The sequence below is a fragment of the Haliaeetus leucocephalus genome, unplaced genomic scaffold (assembly GCF_000737465.1).
Source record: "Haliaeetus leucocephalus isolate CR32 unplaced genomic scaffold, Haliaeetus_leucocephalus-4.0 Scaffold211, whole genome shotgun sequence".
NCBI classification, from domain to species: domain Eukaryota; kingdom Metazoa; phylum Chordata; class Aves; order Accipitriformes; family Accipitridae; genus Haliaeetus; species Haliaeetus leucocephalus.
This window is the reverse complement of record NW_010972647.1, coordinates 556,090-572,516: the sequence shown is the minus strand read 5'-3', so window position 1 is coordinate 572,516 and position 16,427 is coordinate 556,090. Positions and strand designations below refer to the sequence as shown.

Sequence of the window (16,427 nt, the reverse complement as noted above, 5' to 3'; positions counted from 1 at the left end):
CCTCCTCTGTTCCCCACCAGAAATTCAGAACATACTGCTGCTTAATCTTTTCACATTTTTTTCAAAATAAAATAAAATAAAAGTACTCCTAACTTTAATTAGCACCCTTCTTATCTGTTTGATGCACACTCAGCATGTCTATATGTACCTTTCCTTCTTTGGCAGTCTGTCTCTTGCTGATTGCTATTTTTCTTGTGAGAGCAATAGTGAGTTTCAAGTAATCATAAGATTCTGAACAGCTATTAGCAGAAAATTTGCATAATGATTTTCATTTCTTAAAATGTTGAATAAATGTTTTACTCTTGAAACTCAGGGAATTTGTAATGAACAACCTATATAAGCTTTTTCTAATCTAAAGAATCTTAGTGTTTTTTGCAAAAGACCTTCTGGTCTTCCCTTACTTCAAGCATAAAACAAGTTAATGTTTTTTTAAACGTTTTCATCCACCATGCTTTCCATGAAGCTAAATGCTATTGAAACAATATTTATGAACACAAGTTTATAAAATGTATTACAGAGAGAAAAAATTGCACAAAAATATCCACAGAGTATAAAAATGCATAAAATATCTCCATCAAAAAGAATATGTACTACCTCTTAGTACCTGAGATTCTGTTTACTAAGTCCCACAATTGTAACATTTTTGTTCAGCAACAGTAAAAAACCTTTGACAGTATATTGTAGTCATTGTCTTTCTCTCATGTCTTCTCTTCACAATAGTATTCTTTCTTTTTCTGAAAAAGAAAAAAAACCCACAACCCTGTATTCCACTGGAAATGTTGTGAAATAACAAAATGAGAATGCATTGTGCATAGGTCTTACTCAAAGGTACTGAAGCTGATGGATACCATTTTTTTATTTCTGTATCTTCTGATTTAAGAACATATTTTATTAAGGCGAAAATGCACAAACAAGGATTTGACTTTGGCAATCAGTAAAAGGACTAAATTTGAGTGGCAAGATATGCTTTTGGTGAAGCTATGTTTTGTTTTGGGTTTTGTCCCCAGGTATGATCTGTATCCTATGCTGGATTTTAGATTATGCTAATTCCCTTTGCTATAGGTCAGAATCCTATTGGTTTAATTGGAGGGAGACCAGATTAATCTTAATTTGTAAGTGTCTTTTTTTAAGTCTTAAAGCTTCCTATTGCAGAAACCTATTCACCCTGGCTGGTTCTTAGCCAAGATCAATGTCTATTGGTTTTCCACTGATTACCACTCAGAACTGGGTCTTGGCCATAAGTGTTAATGACATTGGTGTCTATGTTACTAATTCAGAGCGGGAGGGTCATCTAACTGAGCTGTTGATGTTCATTTGTCTTTTTGTATCCATGATATAGTGCATTGTATCCTGCTGTCCCAAAGAAATTTAAAATTCCCCCAAAATATCCTTCAGTCATACCAACTGAACAAATATAAGATACTTCCTTTCAGTTCCTGTGTAGTATGTGAATGCATAATTATCTTCAAATGAGTAAGATAATGAAAATTATACATACAGTTTGTAATGTTTAATTAAAAGTTGGCCTATTCTTGCAATCTAAACATCATTAGTTATACCTTCAGATATTTATTATTCTGAATACATACAAATATAGTGATTATTTGTACAGAAGCCAGTTTATTCTCTGAAAGCCCATTCTCATGTTTCCTTCTGGCAAAAAAACTAGGATATTCTTTCTTCATAATTATAGTGGTCATTACCAACCTTTCAATGCAGGGGAATCAATAGTTTAATAGAAAGTGGGAAAATTACTGTTAATGTTTTGCAGGAGAGCTGATAAGGAATTAATAGTTCTTACTGGAATTTTCTGATTCATTGAAACTCTTCATGGGGAGGAATCAATTTCAGCTAATTTCCTATCTCAAAAATGGTGAAAGAAGTTTCTAAATTATCATTATCCAAATGAAAAAGTTACTTTTTAAAAAATAACTAAGAAAAGTAATAATTTATAAGACTGAATTGGGAAAAAAAAAGTGTTCTACCTGAAAATATCAGTATCTTTTGTGGTTTTACTTTTTTTCATGACTGTTTCTGAGTTTTTTTTATTTGTTTTTCTGTTTACTGAAAGAGTAATGTATATTAAATAATTACATATACCTGTGAACTGTAGGAAAACAGTGAAATGTGGTTTTCAGACTGATTTGACAAATTTCTCAATATATGCAGTGTTTGTGCTTAGTAGTACTGTAATGCTTTGGCATAATCTTTAGTGGATTTCTGCATATGCATACACATGTTGCCTATGGATATTATTATCCTTCAATGCATTTTGCACTCTTTAAGTGGAAGCTTAGCACTGTACTTTTATTTAGACTAGGACACTGACATTTGAAAAGATGAGAAATGCCTTTAAGCATGAATTCACTCAAAAATTTAGAAGAGTATTAATTTCTTGCAAAATTCCTGAATTCTACAGAAAGTGAAATAGGACACTCTTACATTTTTTTGTAACATCAGTTACATGATGGTGTAGAAATAGCATATCCAAGAAATAACTCATAATCAATTTTATTGGAAATCTGTACTTAGGGTCTGCATTTTCAGAAGATGAATCTGTAAATCATCTTTGTCTAAACCTGCAAATAATTAGTATTCAGGTGATCAAGTTCGGTGCCCTCTGCCTCCCATCCCTCCATATACCCCATCTAGAATCATGAAAAGCTCTGTCCCTCTTAAGTTTAATGCTAATCATTTATTCTGAAGTGATTCATTCTGACTATAATGGTAGTTCAGATCCACTTTTGTTTGGGGTGTTTTGTTTTCATGCTGTGACCAATAGTGCTAGAAATATAAGCCTTCCAAGTATATTGGATGTTTCCAGGAACATAACATGTGATTCATGGAAATGAAAATAGGTAATGTTTTCTAGTTGATTTGATTATGATTTTTTGTTTGTTTATCTTTTCCCCTATCCCTCTGTTGATTTCTGGTAGCTTCCTCTACTTACCATTACCATTTCTCCAACCTAGCAAACTAGCTAAGCATACTGAATAAAGTTCAGATTTTGTTGAACTGAATGTTATCTGTACTTTTCAAAGCATCTTCAAGCTTCAGTACCTCTCCAAAATTCATTATTTTATTTTTTTCTTTCTTAACCACAGCAAAAAGCTTTTTGGATATTTGCCTTTATTCCACTTTGATTTCTGACAAATCCTGGTTTTCTTAGCCTTCTGTGCTGGTTTTGGCTGGGATAGAGTTAATTTTCTTCATAGTAGCTAGTATGGGGTTACGTTTGGGATTTGTCCTGGAAACAGTGTTGATAACACAGGGATGTTTTCATTATTGCTGAGGAGTGCTTACACAGAGCCAAGGCCTTTTCTGCTTCTCACCCCACCCCCACCAGCGAGTAGGCTGGGGGTGCACAAGAAGTTGGGAGGGGACACAGCTGGGACAGCTGACCCCAACTGACCAAAGGGATATTCCAGACCATATGATGTCATTCTCAGCATATAAAGCTGGGGGAAGAAGGAGGAAGGTGGGGGAGGACATTCAGAGTGATGGCATTTGTCTTCCCAAGTAACCGTTACACGTGATGGAGCCCTGCTTTCCTGGAGATGGCTGAACACCTGCCTGCTGATGGGAAGTACTGAATGAATTCCTTGTTTTGCTTTGCTTGCATGCACGACTTTTGCTTTACCAATTAAACTGTCTTTATCTCAACCCCTGAGTTTTCTCCCTTTGACCCTTCTGATTCTCTACCCCATCCCACCGTGGGGGAGTCAGCGAGCGTCTGGGTGGTGCATAGTTGCCAGCTGGGGTTAAACCACAACAAATACATTGCATAATTTTTTTTAATTCAAATTATAAAAAGGAATAAATCTGTTTCACAATTTTTAGAAGAACCCATTAATTTTATTCTGTTCTAATATGCATTCTCTGTATTCTTCTAGCTGCTATAAAATCCAGCTTTTTCATTATCCATTGATCTCTATCTGGAATGTGTCTCTATAACCACGACACTGCCTTCTCCCAGTAATTACACTGTCACAAGCTGTTACTTTCCACTCTTTTTCTGTAACTCTTTGTAGGAGGAGGCTTGTTGGAGGAGCAGCAAGCAGGTGACTGATACAGGACACATTGCAATCATAGCTGAAAGCTAAGAGTAGAATAGAACAGTCCTAATAAAATAATTAATTAGGTTGTGAATGCAGTTCCTTACTAAGTAATAGAGTGTAAATTAAAAGTCAAATTGAAAAGCTGAAAATTCGTCTTAGTTTTTTAATGATTCCCAGAAGGGGATATAATTCAATAAGGTAACACTATAGTGGATCATCACGCAGTGGCTCTGGATGCTCTCATACAGGTCTGCCCCACTGGCTGGACGTGGCTTGCTGAGGGCAAAGGATGCAGGCCCAGGCTTGGTTCCTGAGGGTATGTGCTCCAGCAAATGCAGAGTCTGCCTCTTTCTCCTAGTCCTTGCACTCTTTGCCATCCCCATTTGTAAGAGACTGTGTTGGACTATGTTTGTCTCGACATTGCTGCTGCACAGTTACCATTTGCTAGCCTCAACATCCTGTTGCTGTGGGGGAGTACGCGCTGAAGGAGACAAAATGTCCCTGAAGAAACCACCATATCCGCCTGAAGCTAGCAGTGCCTACCAAGCCGTGCTTGCCCACGAGCAAGGTGAAGAAAACCAAATACCACCGTGAACACCTGGGCATGCGCCCATGGAGGAACACGGGGCGGCATGTATGATAATGAGCTCCGTGGAAATGGGTGGAGTCTTTGGAGAAATCGTGGGGACCGGGACAATAAAAGAACTGCGTACTCCTCTCTCGAAAAAGGGAACTGGAAAGAACTGAAAAGGAACTGAAAGGAACTGAAAGGGATTGAGTAGGGATTGAAAAGTGATTGAAAAGGGATTGAAATCAGTGCTTGGAACTGGGACTTTGGTCATCGTCTGTCTGCTGGAACCTGGAACTTGGACCTCCATCACCTGCACCAAGACCGAGCCAAAGGGATGTTGCTGGCTTCGTGGTGGTGGTAACTAGTCTTGCTGCATCTCTTCTGTTTTCTTGCTTAGGCCTGCCTCTTTTTCCTTTCTCCTTCCCTCTGTCCTGTCGCTATTATCAGTTGTTATAGGAAATAAAACTTGTAAGGTTGTACGGCATCTGACCTCGTTTGTGTCTTCATTTCGCTCTCAGGATCATTTAACAACCCTCCCCGATATTGGATCGGGACATTTTAATTGGCGTCACGGACAGGATCCCCAGAGATGAGAGTGCTGTACTAATTTGTCGTGGAACTTCTGTGTTAATGTGCAGTCTGGCTCCTGAGAGCGAATAGGGGGAACTTGGATACTCATGTGTGGCCCTCTCAGGACGTAACCCCCTCCTTTGAGTTAGTGTGTAACTTTGAAGTGTGTCCTTCTGAGAGTGAAAAGGGGGAATTTGGTACTACTGTGGGACCCTCTCAGAAAGCAACCCCCTCCTTTGTGTTGGTCTGTAACTTTAAAGTGTGCCCTTCTGAGAGCGAATAGGGGGAATTTGTTGTTAAGTTGTGATCCTCTCAGGTCACAGCCCCCTTTGGGTTAAGGAAGATGGATGTTCAGAAAACTGTTGATGTTTGTGATTTTGTGCCCTCACGGGTCAAAGGAATAGATAAATTTTATGATCTTTTAGAGGCACACCGATCTCGCCCCTCACTCCAGGGACAAGATTGGCCAAAAACCCACTGGTTTCAACCACAAAGTGTGGTGGATAGGATAAGAATCTTGCAGAAGGAAGCTAAGATTAAGAAAGGGAAAGGAAAAGCTATAATTTGTGCGGTGTTGGGAGCCAGTCTGGCAGCTGCGGTGGAAGAGAGAAAGCAGAAGTCTTCTCAAACTGATAATGTAATAGACTCCCTGCAGATGGTAATCAAAAATTTGCAGGAACAATTGAAAGAAAGTTAACAATTGTTGGAGGAGGAAAGGAACCAAAATGTGATATTAAAGGAGGAATTGAGGAATCAACTTTTGAGAGAGGCGGATACACAGGCAGAGGTAGAAGTGACACTTGAGGAGAAAGGGATACAGCAAATCTACCCCCAAGGAGATTTGCAGAGGGCAAAAGAAACCGTAGAAAGCCTCCCACATATGTATCCACTGATTAAAACAGAGTATGTGTATGAGAATGATAGCGATGACCGTCCTCAGGTTATCACTAAAGAAGTCCCACTTACAGCAACTGAATTAGCAAAGCTGAAAAAAGATTTTGCAAGGGCTGCAAAGGAATCGGAGACAGAGTATGTGTGGAGAGTGTCTTTGTCAGGAGGGGATGGAATTTTGTTGTCAGAGAAAGAAGCAGAAGGATATCGGGGTCCGGGTGTGTTTCTAACTACTGGCGATCGCCGAGCCCCATGGTCATTGACTCAGAGAGCTGCGTATTGGGCTGGAGGGCTGAACCCCTTGGAGAGGGGAGATCCCCTTACCATAACTGGTACGGTGGATCAGTTAGTGGAAAGTGTGCAAAAGGCGGCATGTCTCCAGATGATGTATGATCGGGAGCTCAAGCCCCACCAGGGCTCCCCGATGATGATGCCTGTGGACCCAGAGAGGATGACTCCTCTGATACGGGGACTTCACGACTCTTTGAAACCCATTGGGATTCAATTGCAAGGGAGGATTCAAAACACCCCCAATGGAGAAAGAATTATGGCCACTCTGGAGGGGAAAGTGTCCCCTGATCATCAGCAGTCAGGGAGAAAAGTAAGGACATGGGGAGAGATAGCTCAGGAATTGATTATATGGCCCGGTTGGGGGATTGTCTCAAAGAACTGAAAACAGGATCATACGATGACTTAGTGGGCGGCAATTAGCCTCTGGAAGAGAGAAATCCCTAAGTTGACAGGGACTGTGGCAGCTAGGGCTTCAGAAAGGCATTCCCCGGGACTTGATGGATAGGCTCTCGAACCAAAGATTGGAGGTGCTTGTGCAGAATTGGTCAGGGCGAAAGGCCGTTTCCAAACCAAACCCTAGTGCCCCACCCTCGATAAACCTTGAGGATGAGCCAACTAAGGAGGAGAAGGTGGCGGGAAACTAGATCCTCCGCCCCCTGAAGGTGAGGGGGGAGGCGGAGGGTGGATGTTTGTTAGACAACTCACCTGCAATACAAAAGGGGATTTACTGATTACTGTTGCTGTAGGACCAAGGAAAAGACCGGTGACCTTTTTAATTGATACCGGGGCACAAATTACTGTGCTGAGGCGGACTGAAGCAGAACAATGTGGAATCTCGATTCCATCTAGAAATCTGATTGTCTTAAATGCCTTTGGAAAAACACAATCAGTGCCCATGATTCCGGCAACACTATGGTTGCCAGGGGAGGAAAATCCTCTTAATACCATGGTGGCTGTAGGTTCTTTCCAGATGAACCTTTTAGGTATAGATGGTTTGAAGGGTAGACAGTGGCGTGACACCCAGGGAAACTCATGGTCTTTTGGTGTCCCTCAGATTAGGCAATTGGCCAAAACATCCGGCACAGAGGTGCGTCTATTGCAAGCAGCACTTAGCCTCCCCCCTTCCAAATTGACAAATGTTAAACCCTACCCAGTGCCTCTAGGAGCAAGAGAAGGAATGATGCCAGTTCTGGAGGGTTTAAAGAAACAAGGGGTTGTAGTTCCCACTCACTCCCCCTTCAACTCTGCAGCATGGCCAGTCCGAAAACCAAACGGCAAATGGAGATTGACAATAGATTACAGGAGGCTCAATGCCAACACAGGTCCACTAACAGCTGCTGTACCAAACATTGCTGAATTGATAGCTGCCATTCAGGAACAATCCCACCCTGTCATGGCAACGATTGATGTCAAGGATATGTTTTTTATGGTCCCTTTACAACCTGAGGACCGGGATCGCTTTGCTTTCACCTGGGAAGGACAACAGTACACCTTTACACGACTGCCCCAAGGATACAAGCACTCCCCCACGCTGGCTCACCATGCTCTAGCACAAGAGTTGGAAACAATTCTCATAAAAGCAGAGGTAAAGATCTATCAATATATAGATGATGTGCTCATAGGAGAAAGGCAGATAGAAGAAGTTAGAGAAACCCAGAATGCCATCATCACCCATTTGGAAAGTATAGGGTTCACAATTCCACCTGAGAAGATCCAGACTCCTTCGAGTGAGGTAAAATTCTTAGGAATCTGGTGGAAGGGAGGCATGACGTGTATCCCACCGGATACCCTTTCCTCTCTGGAGCAGATTAAGATGCCAGAGTCAAAGAAAGACTTACAGCATGCACTAGGGTTGGTCATATTCTGGAGGAAACACATTCCTGATTTCTCAATTATTGCTAGACCCCTGTATGACTTGTTACAAGAGAGCTCAGTGGGAATGGACTCAGGTCCATGATGAGGCTTTACAGTTGTTGGTGCTTGAAGCGAATGCCTATCAGGCTCTTGGTCCCATTCACCCAAGAGACCCAGTTCAAATGGAGTGGGGATTTGCCAAGACTGGACTGTCAATCCATTTGTGGCAAAAGGGTCCAGAGGGGCCTGTTCGGCCCATTGGGTTTTATTCTCGTAGCTTTAAAGATGCTGAAAAAAGGTATACGACTTGGGAAAAGGGTCTATTTGTAGTTAGTTTAGCTCTGAGAGAAGCCGAACGGACCATCCGGCAACAATCTATAGTGCTCAGAGGTCCATTTAAAGTGATCAAAGCAGTTTTGGCAGGAACTCCACCCCCTGACGGGGTGGCCCAGAGAGCCTCTGTGCGAAAGTGGTATGCACAAATAGAACACTACTGTGAAATCTTTTCTGTATCAGAAGGAGCCGCAAAAGTGTTAAATATACAAGATGAGGTAAACCCAGATAGAGACACCTCCGAGCTTTTGCCTGTAATAGAATTAGCTCCTCCGTTTTCTGGACAATTGCAAAATGTCTGGTTCACGGATGCCTCGTCAAAGCGAGAGGGAAAAGTCTGGAAATACCGAGCTGTGGCACGTTGAGTAGATACCAAGGAACAGATCATTACCGAAGGAATAGGTAGTGCACAAGTAGGAGAACTAATTGCTGTGTGGAGCGTCTTCCAGCACGAGGCTCAATCTGCTTCTTCTGTCTATATCTATACTGACTCTTATGCTGTGTTTAAAGGCTGCACTGAGTGGCTTCCATTCTGGGAACAAAACGGGTGGGAGGTCAATAGGATACCTGTATGGCAAAAGGAAAAATGGCAAGATATTCTCACCATTGCCAGACAAGGGAAATTTGCAGTAGCATGGGTAGCATCTCACCAACCAGATGATGCCCCGGTGAGCCAATGGAATGCTAAAGTGGATGAGCTAGCCCGGCTAGCTCTCCTACAAAGCACCCAGATAGTGGAAAATTGGGAACGCCTGTTAGAATGGCTACATGTAAAACGGAAACATTCAGGAGCTAAAGACCTCTATTGTGAAGCACAAGCCCGAGGGTGGCCAGTTACCAGGGAAGAATGTAAAACTTGTGTGTCTTCCTGCGAACAATGCCGCGTCCGTTTGGACAGACACCCGCTGGAGGGTGACCCCCTGCATTTGAGAGAGGGAAAAGGCCTATGGGAGGCTTGGCAGATTGATTATATCGGTCCCTTTCGGAGGTCAGAGGGAAAATACTACATACTGGTAGGTGTGGAGATAGTATCTGGACTAGTGCAAGCTAAAGCGTGTGCTAAGGCAACAGGAGAAAGCACAATAAAAGCTCTAAAAGAATGGTTTGGAATTTTCCCCAAACCACAGTCAATCCAATCAGATAACAGCTCACATTTCACAGGCAAAGTAGTCCAGGAATGGGCAGCCCAGGAGGGAATTTCGTGGGTGTTCCATACTCCGTATTACCCACAAGCAAATGGAATTGTGGAAAGAACAAATGGTCTGCTAAAACGCTTTCTCAAACCGCACAAGCCACGATGGACTGAGAGAGTGTGGGATGCAGTGACCAGTGTTAATAGTTGCTGGGGAGTAAATGGATGTCCAAAGATAACAGCATTCTGCCCAAAAGCTCCAACAATCATGCCAGCCCCGCATGGTCCTGACCACCCCAGCAACCCATCTCATTTCCCAGGACAACCTGTCCTGGTCGAACTTCCCACAGTGGGCACCGTGCCTCTGGTGTTGGACACACCCCTTAACAAATATACCTGGAAGGCCAAAGATGCCTGTGGAAAAATTAATAAGATTCATACTAGATTGATTGTCCCTTCTTTCTAACCCGAGAAGCAAATTTGTTTTTGTTTCACTTCCAGGGAGAAGCAAGCAACACAGATGTACCCACAGAAGAAGAGGAGCAGACACGATGTTATTCGTAATTATGTTATGTTGGGGATTTATCTGTGAGGGTGAAGGGAAACCAATTCCCCCACCTCCTCTTATCCCATATGATCCCTTTAAGGACAATGAATTTGTCCTGTTAGCAAAAGCTGTAAGCCAAGCCTTTAATCTGAGTCATTGTTGGGTTTGTGAAGGACCTTTAGGGTTGTCAAGTTGGCCATGGACCTCCACGTCCCTCACTCCAGCACAACTTGTAAGCAATTACAGTGAAACTGACAGTACCACCTGGGACGATGGCGAAACATGGCCAATTCAATTTCCTACTGTGGGTAGATATTGTTTAAATCGCACCCGGAAGGGAGGGGTCAATGTCAGAGAAAGCAGGTGTCAAAGGACACTCACACATCGATTGGTTAATAAAGAGGCAGGGGTTTACATATGGATGTGGCTGGACGAAACCGGACGCAGTAAAGCATTCAAAGGGTTTTGGTCGAACAAAAATGAAACCTTCTCTTTCCGATGGTCTAGAAGCCACGTTTATCATCAAATTTGTAAGTGGAAGAACCATACTGGTGCCTGGTATTGTACCGGCCAGACAAACAACAACAGGCCAAGGACCTTTTTTAGCCCTTTGGGAAATGAGAACACGACTTATTTCCAATTGCCAAGGGCTGCAGCTGGACCATTTGCTAATGGTGCCAAAGCCAAAAAAGGCCATTATTGGATTTGTGGACATACTGCCTACAAACAACTACCAGCAAATTGGTCAGGGATTTGTTATATAGCGATTATCCGACCTCTGTTTTTCCTTCTTCCAGAGGCGGGTGGTCCTCGATTGGGAGTAAGACTATATGATAATTTAGGGGACAAAAGGATTGCACGTAGCGAGCGAGATGTTGACGTTAAAATAGGAGGAACACAAAGGTGGGGGGAAGATGAGTGGCCCCCTGAAAGAATAACTGAGCATTATGGGCCTGCCACTTGGAATCCCAGTGAACCAATATCAGGGGCACGAGAACCGATTTATAATTTGAACCACATAATTCGATTGCAAGCAGTTTTAGAAATTATTACCAACAAAACTGCTAATGCTATAGACCTTTTAACCCAACAATCTCAACAGATGCATGCTGCAATCCTTCAACACCGTATGGTTTTGGATTATTTACTAGCTGAAGAGGGAGGAGTATGTGGGAAATTAAATGTTTCTAATTGTTGTTTAGAAATAGATGATGTAGGTGAAGTAGTTCTTCAACTGACCTCAGATATCAGGAAACTAGCCCATGTCCCCGTTCAAACATGGAACGGATGGAACGGTGATTTATGGTCTTGGTTACCTGGAGCATCATGGGTAAAACAGCTTCTGTTTTATCTGTTATGTGCATTTGTCGCTTTGATGTTTTTGCCAAGTATTATTCCTTGTTTTATTCAATTAATCCAATGTGTTGTATCTAACATGCAATTTGTATCTACTGCCTTGCCTGATGGTGTAAAACAGATTCATGTTGTTTATCAATCAAAGTGCACAACTGTATCAATTATTTAGACACGTGTTTACTCAGATTAGTAATTTTGTGGCAGTTGCTTCATTAGCTTTTGCTATATTTTCTCTTGTGGTATGTATGTGTTTGTCTTGTATGTGTTTATATATTGGTTAAATATGTTAGGTTAAAGTATTGTTAATCACTGTTATATAGTGTTGTTGTTCATTCACCTCTGTTTGGACCTGGGATAGAAGTTTCTAGATCGAGATGACGCATGCACCCTAGGATAAGGGGGCGCGGAAAGTGGTTCTCCCACCATGTGTGCGGACCCCAACACCGGCAGACCAGGGTAGCCAAAGGCGTGGACTGTTAGGGCTGTGACCACTTTGTGGTATATTGCCCAAAAAATGATGGAATATGACTATGTGTTCGTGTTGATTCCAATTTATTATATAGCCTTTGCTTTGATAACGGTTATCTTAATAGTTATTCTAATACTTCTTTTTTGTCCTTGTAAATGTTCACCATGTAAACTGCCGTCGTGTTTTTCTAGTGATTCTTTGCAACCTTAAAATCAATTTATAGTATGTTTTGATATTGTAGAGTTAGTTAAATTTATAATGGTTAGTTGATGTTAAGTAGATGTTGTTAGATATTAGATGTTGTTGTTTAACTTACTTAGAAATGTTATAATTAGGATAATTGGTATAATATTGTTGTTTGTTCATGTTGTTGTTTAATGTAGAAATATTGCATTAACATAGAATAAGCCTTGGAAAGCCAAATCATCTTATTTTAACCTTTGGTTTTTCTTTTGCCATGTTATGTTAAGTCATTTTGATAGAAAGTTGTTAACTTGATTATATCGTTGTAGTATGTGCTTTTTTTCCCTCTTTCTCTTTCTATACCCTTATCTTTCACGCCACCATGAGGACAGCAATGTTGAGCCACGGGGTGGTGTAAGAGACTGTGTTGGACTATGTTTGTCTCGACATTGCTGCTGCACAGTTACCATTTGCTAGCCTCAACATCCTGTTGCTGTGGAGGAGTACGCGCTGAAGGAGACAAAATGTCCCTGAAGAAACCACCATATCCGCCTGAAGCTAGCAGTGCCTACCAAGCCGTGCTTGCCCACGAGCAAGGTGAAGAAAACCAAATACCACCGTGAACACCTGGGCATGCGCCCATGGAGGAACACGGGGCGGCATGTATGATAATGAGCTCCGTGGAAATGGGTGGAGTCTTTGGAGAAATCGTGGGGACCGGGACAATAAAAGAACTGCGTACTCCTCTCTCGAAAAAGGGAACTGGAAAGAACTGAAAAGGAACTGAAAGGAACTGGAAAAGAACTAAAAGGAACTGAAAGGGATTGAGTAGGGATTGAAAAGTGATTGAAAAGGGATTTAAATCAGTGCTTGGAACTGGGACTTTGGTCATCGTCTGTCTGCTGGAACCTGGAACTTGGACCTCCATCACCTGCACCAAGACCGAGCCAAAGGGACGTTGCTGGCTTCGTAGTGGTGGTAACTAGTCTTGCTGCATCTCTTCTGTTTTCTTGCTTAGGTCTGCCTCTTTTTCCTTTCTTCTTCCCGCTGTCCTGTTGCTATTATCAGTTATTATAGGAAATAAAACTTGTAAGGTTGTACGGCATCTGACCTCATTTGTTTCTTAATCTCGCTCTTGGGATCGTTTAAGAACCCTCCCCGATATTGGATTGGGACACAGCTAAAATAAATTTCAAGTATTTTGTATCAAGTTAAACAAGGGAAAAAAGCAAACATTCCTTTACATATATCCTGACACTCAATATTTTTCTGAAATTAGTAAAATTGTTTGACATGTACATGTTCCATCATATTTGATCAACGCTTTCAGTTCATTCAAAGAAAAGTTTTAGTGTTTTTTTTACCTATTTTTTTAACAAGATGTGATAAGAATTTAAAACTTAAGGAAGACAGATAGCTATAACAGCACTACTCAGTAATACCATAAAAGTGAGAGGTACATATTCATATACAGGTTTGTCAGTTTTTCTTATCTCATTTGAGTGTTTTGATAAGCCAGGATTTTGACTACTAGGGGATGAATTTATCATTCTTGAATATGTTTAGAATTTTTCAAGCCCTCAAATATTTTATGTTCTATTTTTAGAATTAAATGAATGAAAATTAAATTATCTGGTATTTAATTAGCAGCAATTTATAATGTAAAATAATATTCCTGTTTGCATTAGAAAAAATATTTTTATGTATTCTCAATAAAAAAGATAAATTAGTGTACCAGGGAATCAGAGCTATTAAAGCACGTCAGGATTGTTACATCCAGACAACTGATCAATTGAAAGTAGAAGATAATCAGTTATGGTCATCTAGTAGTAACTTTTCCTTTTCAGTTTTTTCTTGCAAGGAGCATGACTCTTAATTTGTTTTTTTATGGTCCATTTCCTCGGTGTTACAAATATCATGATCATGACTACTTAATGCCAAGTCTATACAACAATAGGGGGCATATATTGATATATTTACTACAGGGACATTGGCAAGATGTACATTGTATTTCTAAATATCAATAGCATTTTATCTGGTCATTCGGTTATTTACTTTGTGTAATTCTCTTGTAATTTATCACTACCACAATATCATTTATGTTTGTAGCATGACACCTTACCAAAAAATTCTGTTGCCATGTACAGGCAGATGGTAAATGCATAGCAGACAAATTACTGAACTGATATTCCTAATGTGGTTGGAAAGGATCATAATTAGTTTTCATTAGTCTAATTGAAATTGCTTTAGGTTGGAATTTAATCACATACATCATCATTTTAAACAAAGAATAATTTACTGACAGAACAATTAAATTTTATTTTTTAAGATCCTGTACTCCATATTGGTTAAGAGTAAAATCATTCATTTTACACACATACACTATTTTCCTATAATTTGTAAAATAGAATACTTACAAAATATATGAGGAGCACACTCAATCTGTACTGTATGTGTTGATGCGGACACTAGAAGGGATAATATATGAATTACAAGCAAAGTAAGAAACCTCTGGTATCCATTAGGATATGACTTAGTTCATATTGGCTAAAGTATGATAGTACAATATATTTATGAAGCAAATGTGCTCAGAAATCATTATAATGTTGGATAAAACCTTGATAAAACAATTGTCCTTTCCAGAGTTTACTTTAACATGGCATGACAACTTAAGCTTATTAAAAAAAAAAATCTATTACTTATTATTATTTTTCTATTTTCAAATGTCATTTCTCAGTGGAATTTGAGTATAGAGAAATATGAAGGAAAACATAAACTCACAGAACAACCATTTAAGCTACACTGCTATTCAATTTTCCATATCATTTTTTGAACAGTTTTGGTTACCATAGGGTTATATTCACCAGCTACGTGTTCCAAAGCCTTTTTTATACTGAAAAGTAACAAGTTTTTATGTTGTTTCTTTCAGCATTTCTTGGAATTGTTCTAGAAAGATGATTCCTCTCTATTCATTCAGGAACTGAGTGGGTTCCATATTACATGATCACTAAACCTAAATTACAGACTTACTTAATTTTTTTATATCTATTTTACTGACTTTGGGCGCACCTCATAACTTACAGGGTTCACTGAAAGCCAGTAAATAAATAGGCTGAAAAGCATTGGAATGATTGTGTTATACAGTGCACTATGGAGAACATTAAAATAATTCCCACTGATGCAGTTGAAAGTTTCTTAATTCTCTTAGAATACACAAAGTAGTTAGTAAGATGAAAAATAAATTTCCCTTCTGGGTAAGAAAATGTCCAAATGAAAGACAGCAGATATTTTTAAAAATAGATAATACAAGAAAATACAAAATGAAAGAATAAACACAGTGTCATTGTTCTTTGTCCAGGTCAAAGTGATTTTGAACAGCAGGTTGCTACATGATGGTTGCGTGAAACCACCACTCTCTGGTCTAGGTTTGCCTGAAAACATCTGCACTTCAAGAAAAGTCAGGAATAGAATTCCTCCTCCTGACCTCCCTATCCCTTACTGGGATAGTGTCACTCTCCAATTCCTCCGTGGGCCCAATAACCTCCCACAGCTGAGTCTCAGGTGCACAGCTTTACAAATTTAAGCCACACTGAGAACAGGGGACTTCTTCAGTGGCAGCATTCCTGTGCCAACAAAATCCATCTCAGTGGAGCCTGATGATTTCAAAGGGTCTGTTTCACTGCATTCAGAATCTTCCTTAAGGCATAATAAGCATTCATTAACAGAGCTGTGCACTATACCAGAGTACTGCAGTGAAATGAGTTCTCTGTTTATGCTGAACCTTGTAAGAAAGGGATGACCAAATAACAACTTCCCTAGACCCTGATAAAAATGGATCCCCATCAACATCCTGGGTTTGTTTCCAGTATACAAAAATAGTTACTAATACTGGAATTACAGTATTCTAACTTTTAAAGTATCAAGGTATTTTTAAAGTATTAATGTATTTTTTTTCTTTTCAGAAAAGAGATAACTGTACCTCAAATCTACAAGATTTGTGGTGAATGGAGTTAAATTCAGTTGGCGGCTGGTCAAAAGTGGTGTTCCCCAGGAGTCAGTTTTGGGGCCAGCTCTGTTTAACATCTTTTTCAATGATCTGGATGAGGGGATCGAGTGCACCCTCAGCAAGTTTGCAGATGACACCCAGTTGGGAGGGAGGGTTGATCTGCTTG

The 16,427-nt window shown here is 40.3% G+C and overlaps 1 protein-coding gene across 1 annotated transcript; it reads left to right on the top strand.

Moving 5' to 3' along the window:
• The first annotated feature begins 5,542 nt into the window (after nucleotides 1–5,542).
• On the top strand, nucleotides 5,543–6,763 carry LOC104831110. Its single transcript, XM_010566460.1, is given in 1 exon segment — nucleotides 5,543–6,763. A coding segment is annotated over 1 exon segment (1,221 nt).
• The last annotated feature ends 9,664 nt before the right edge of the window (nucleotides 6,764–16,427 follow it).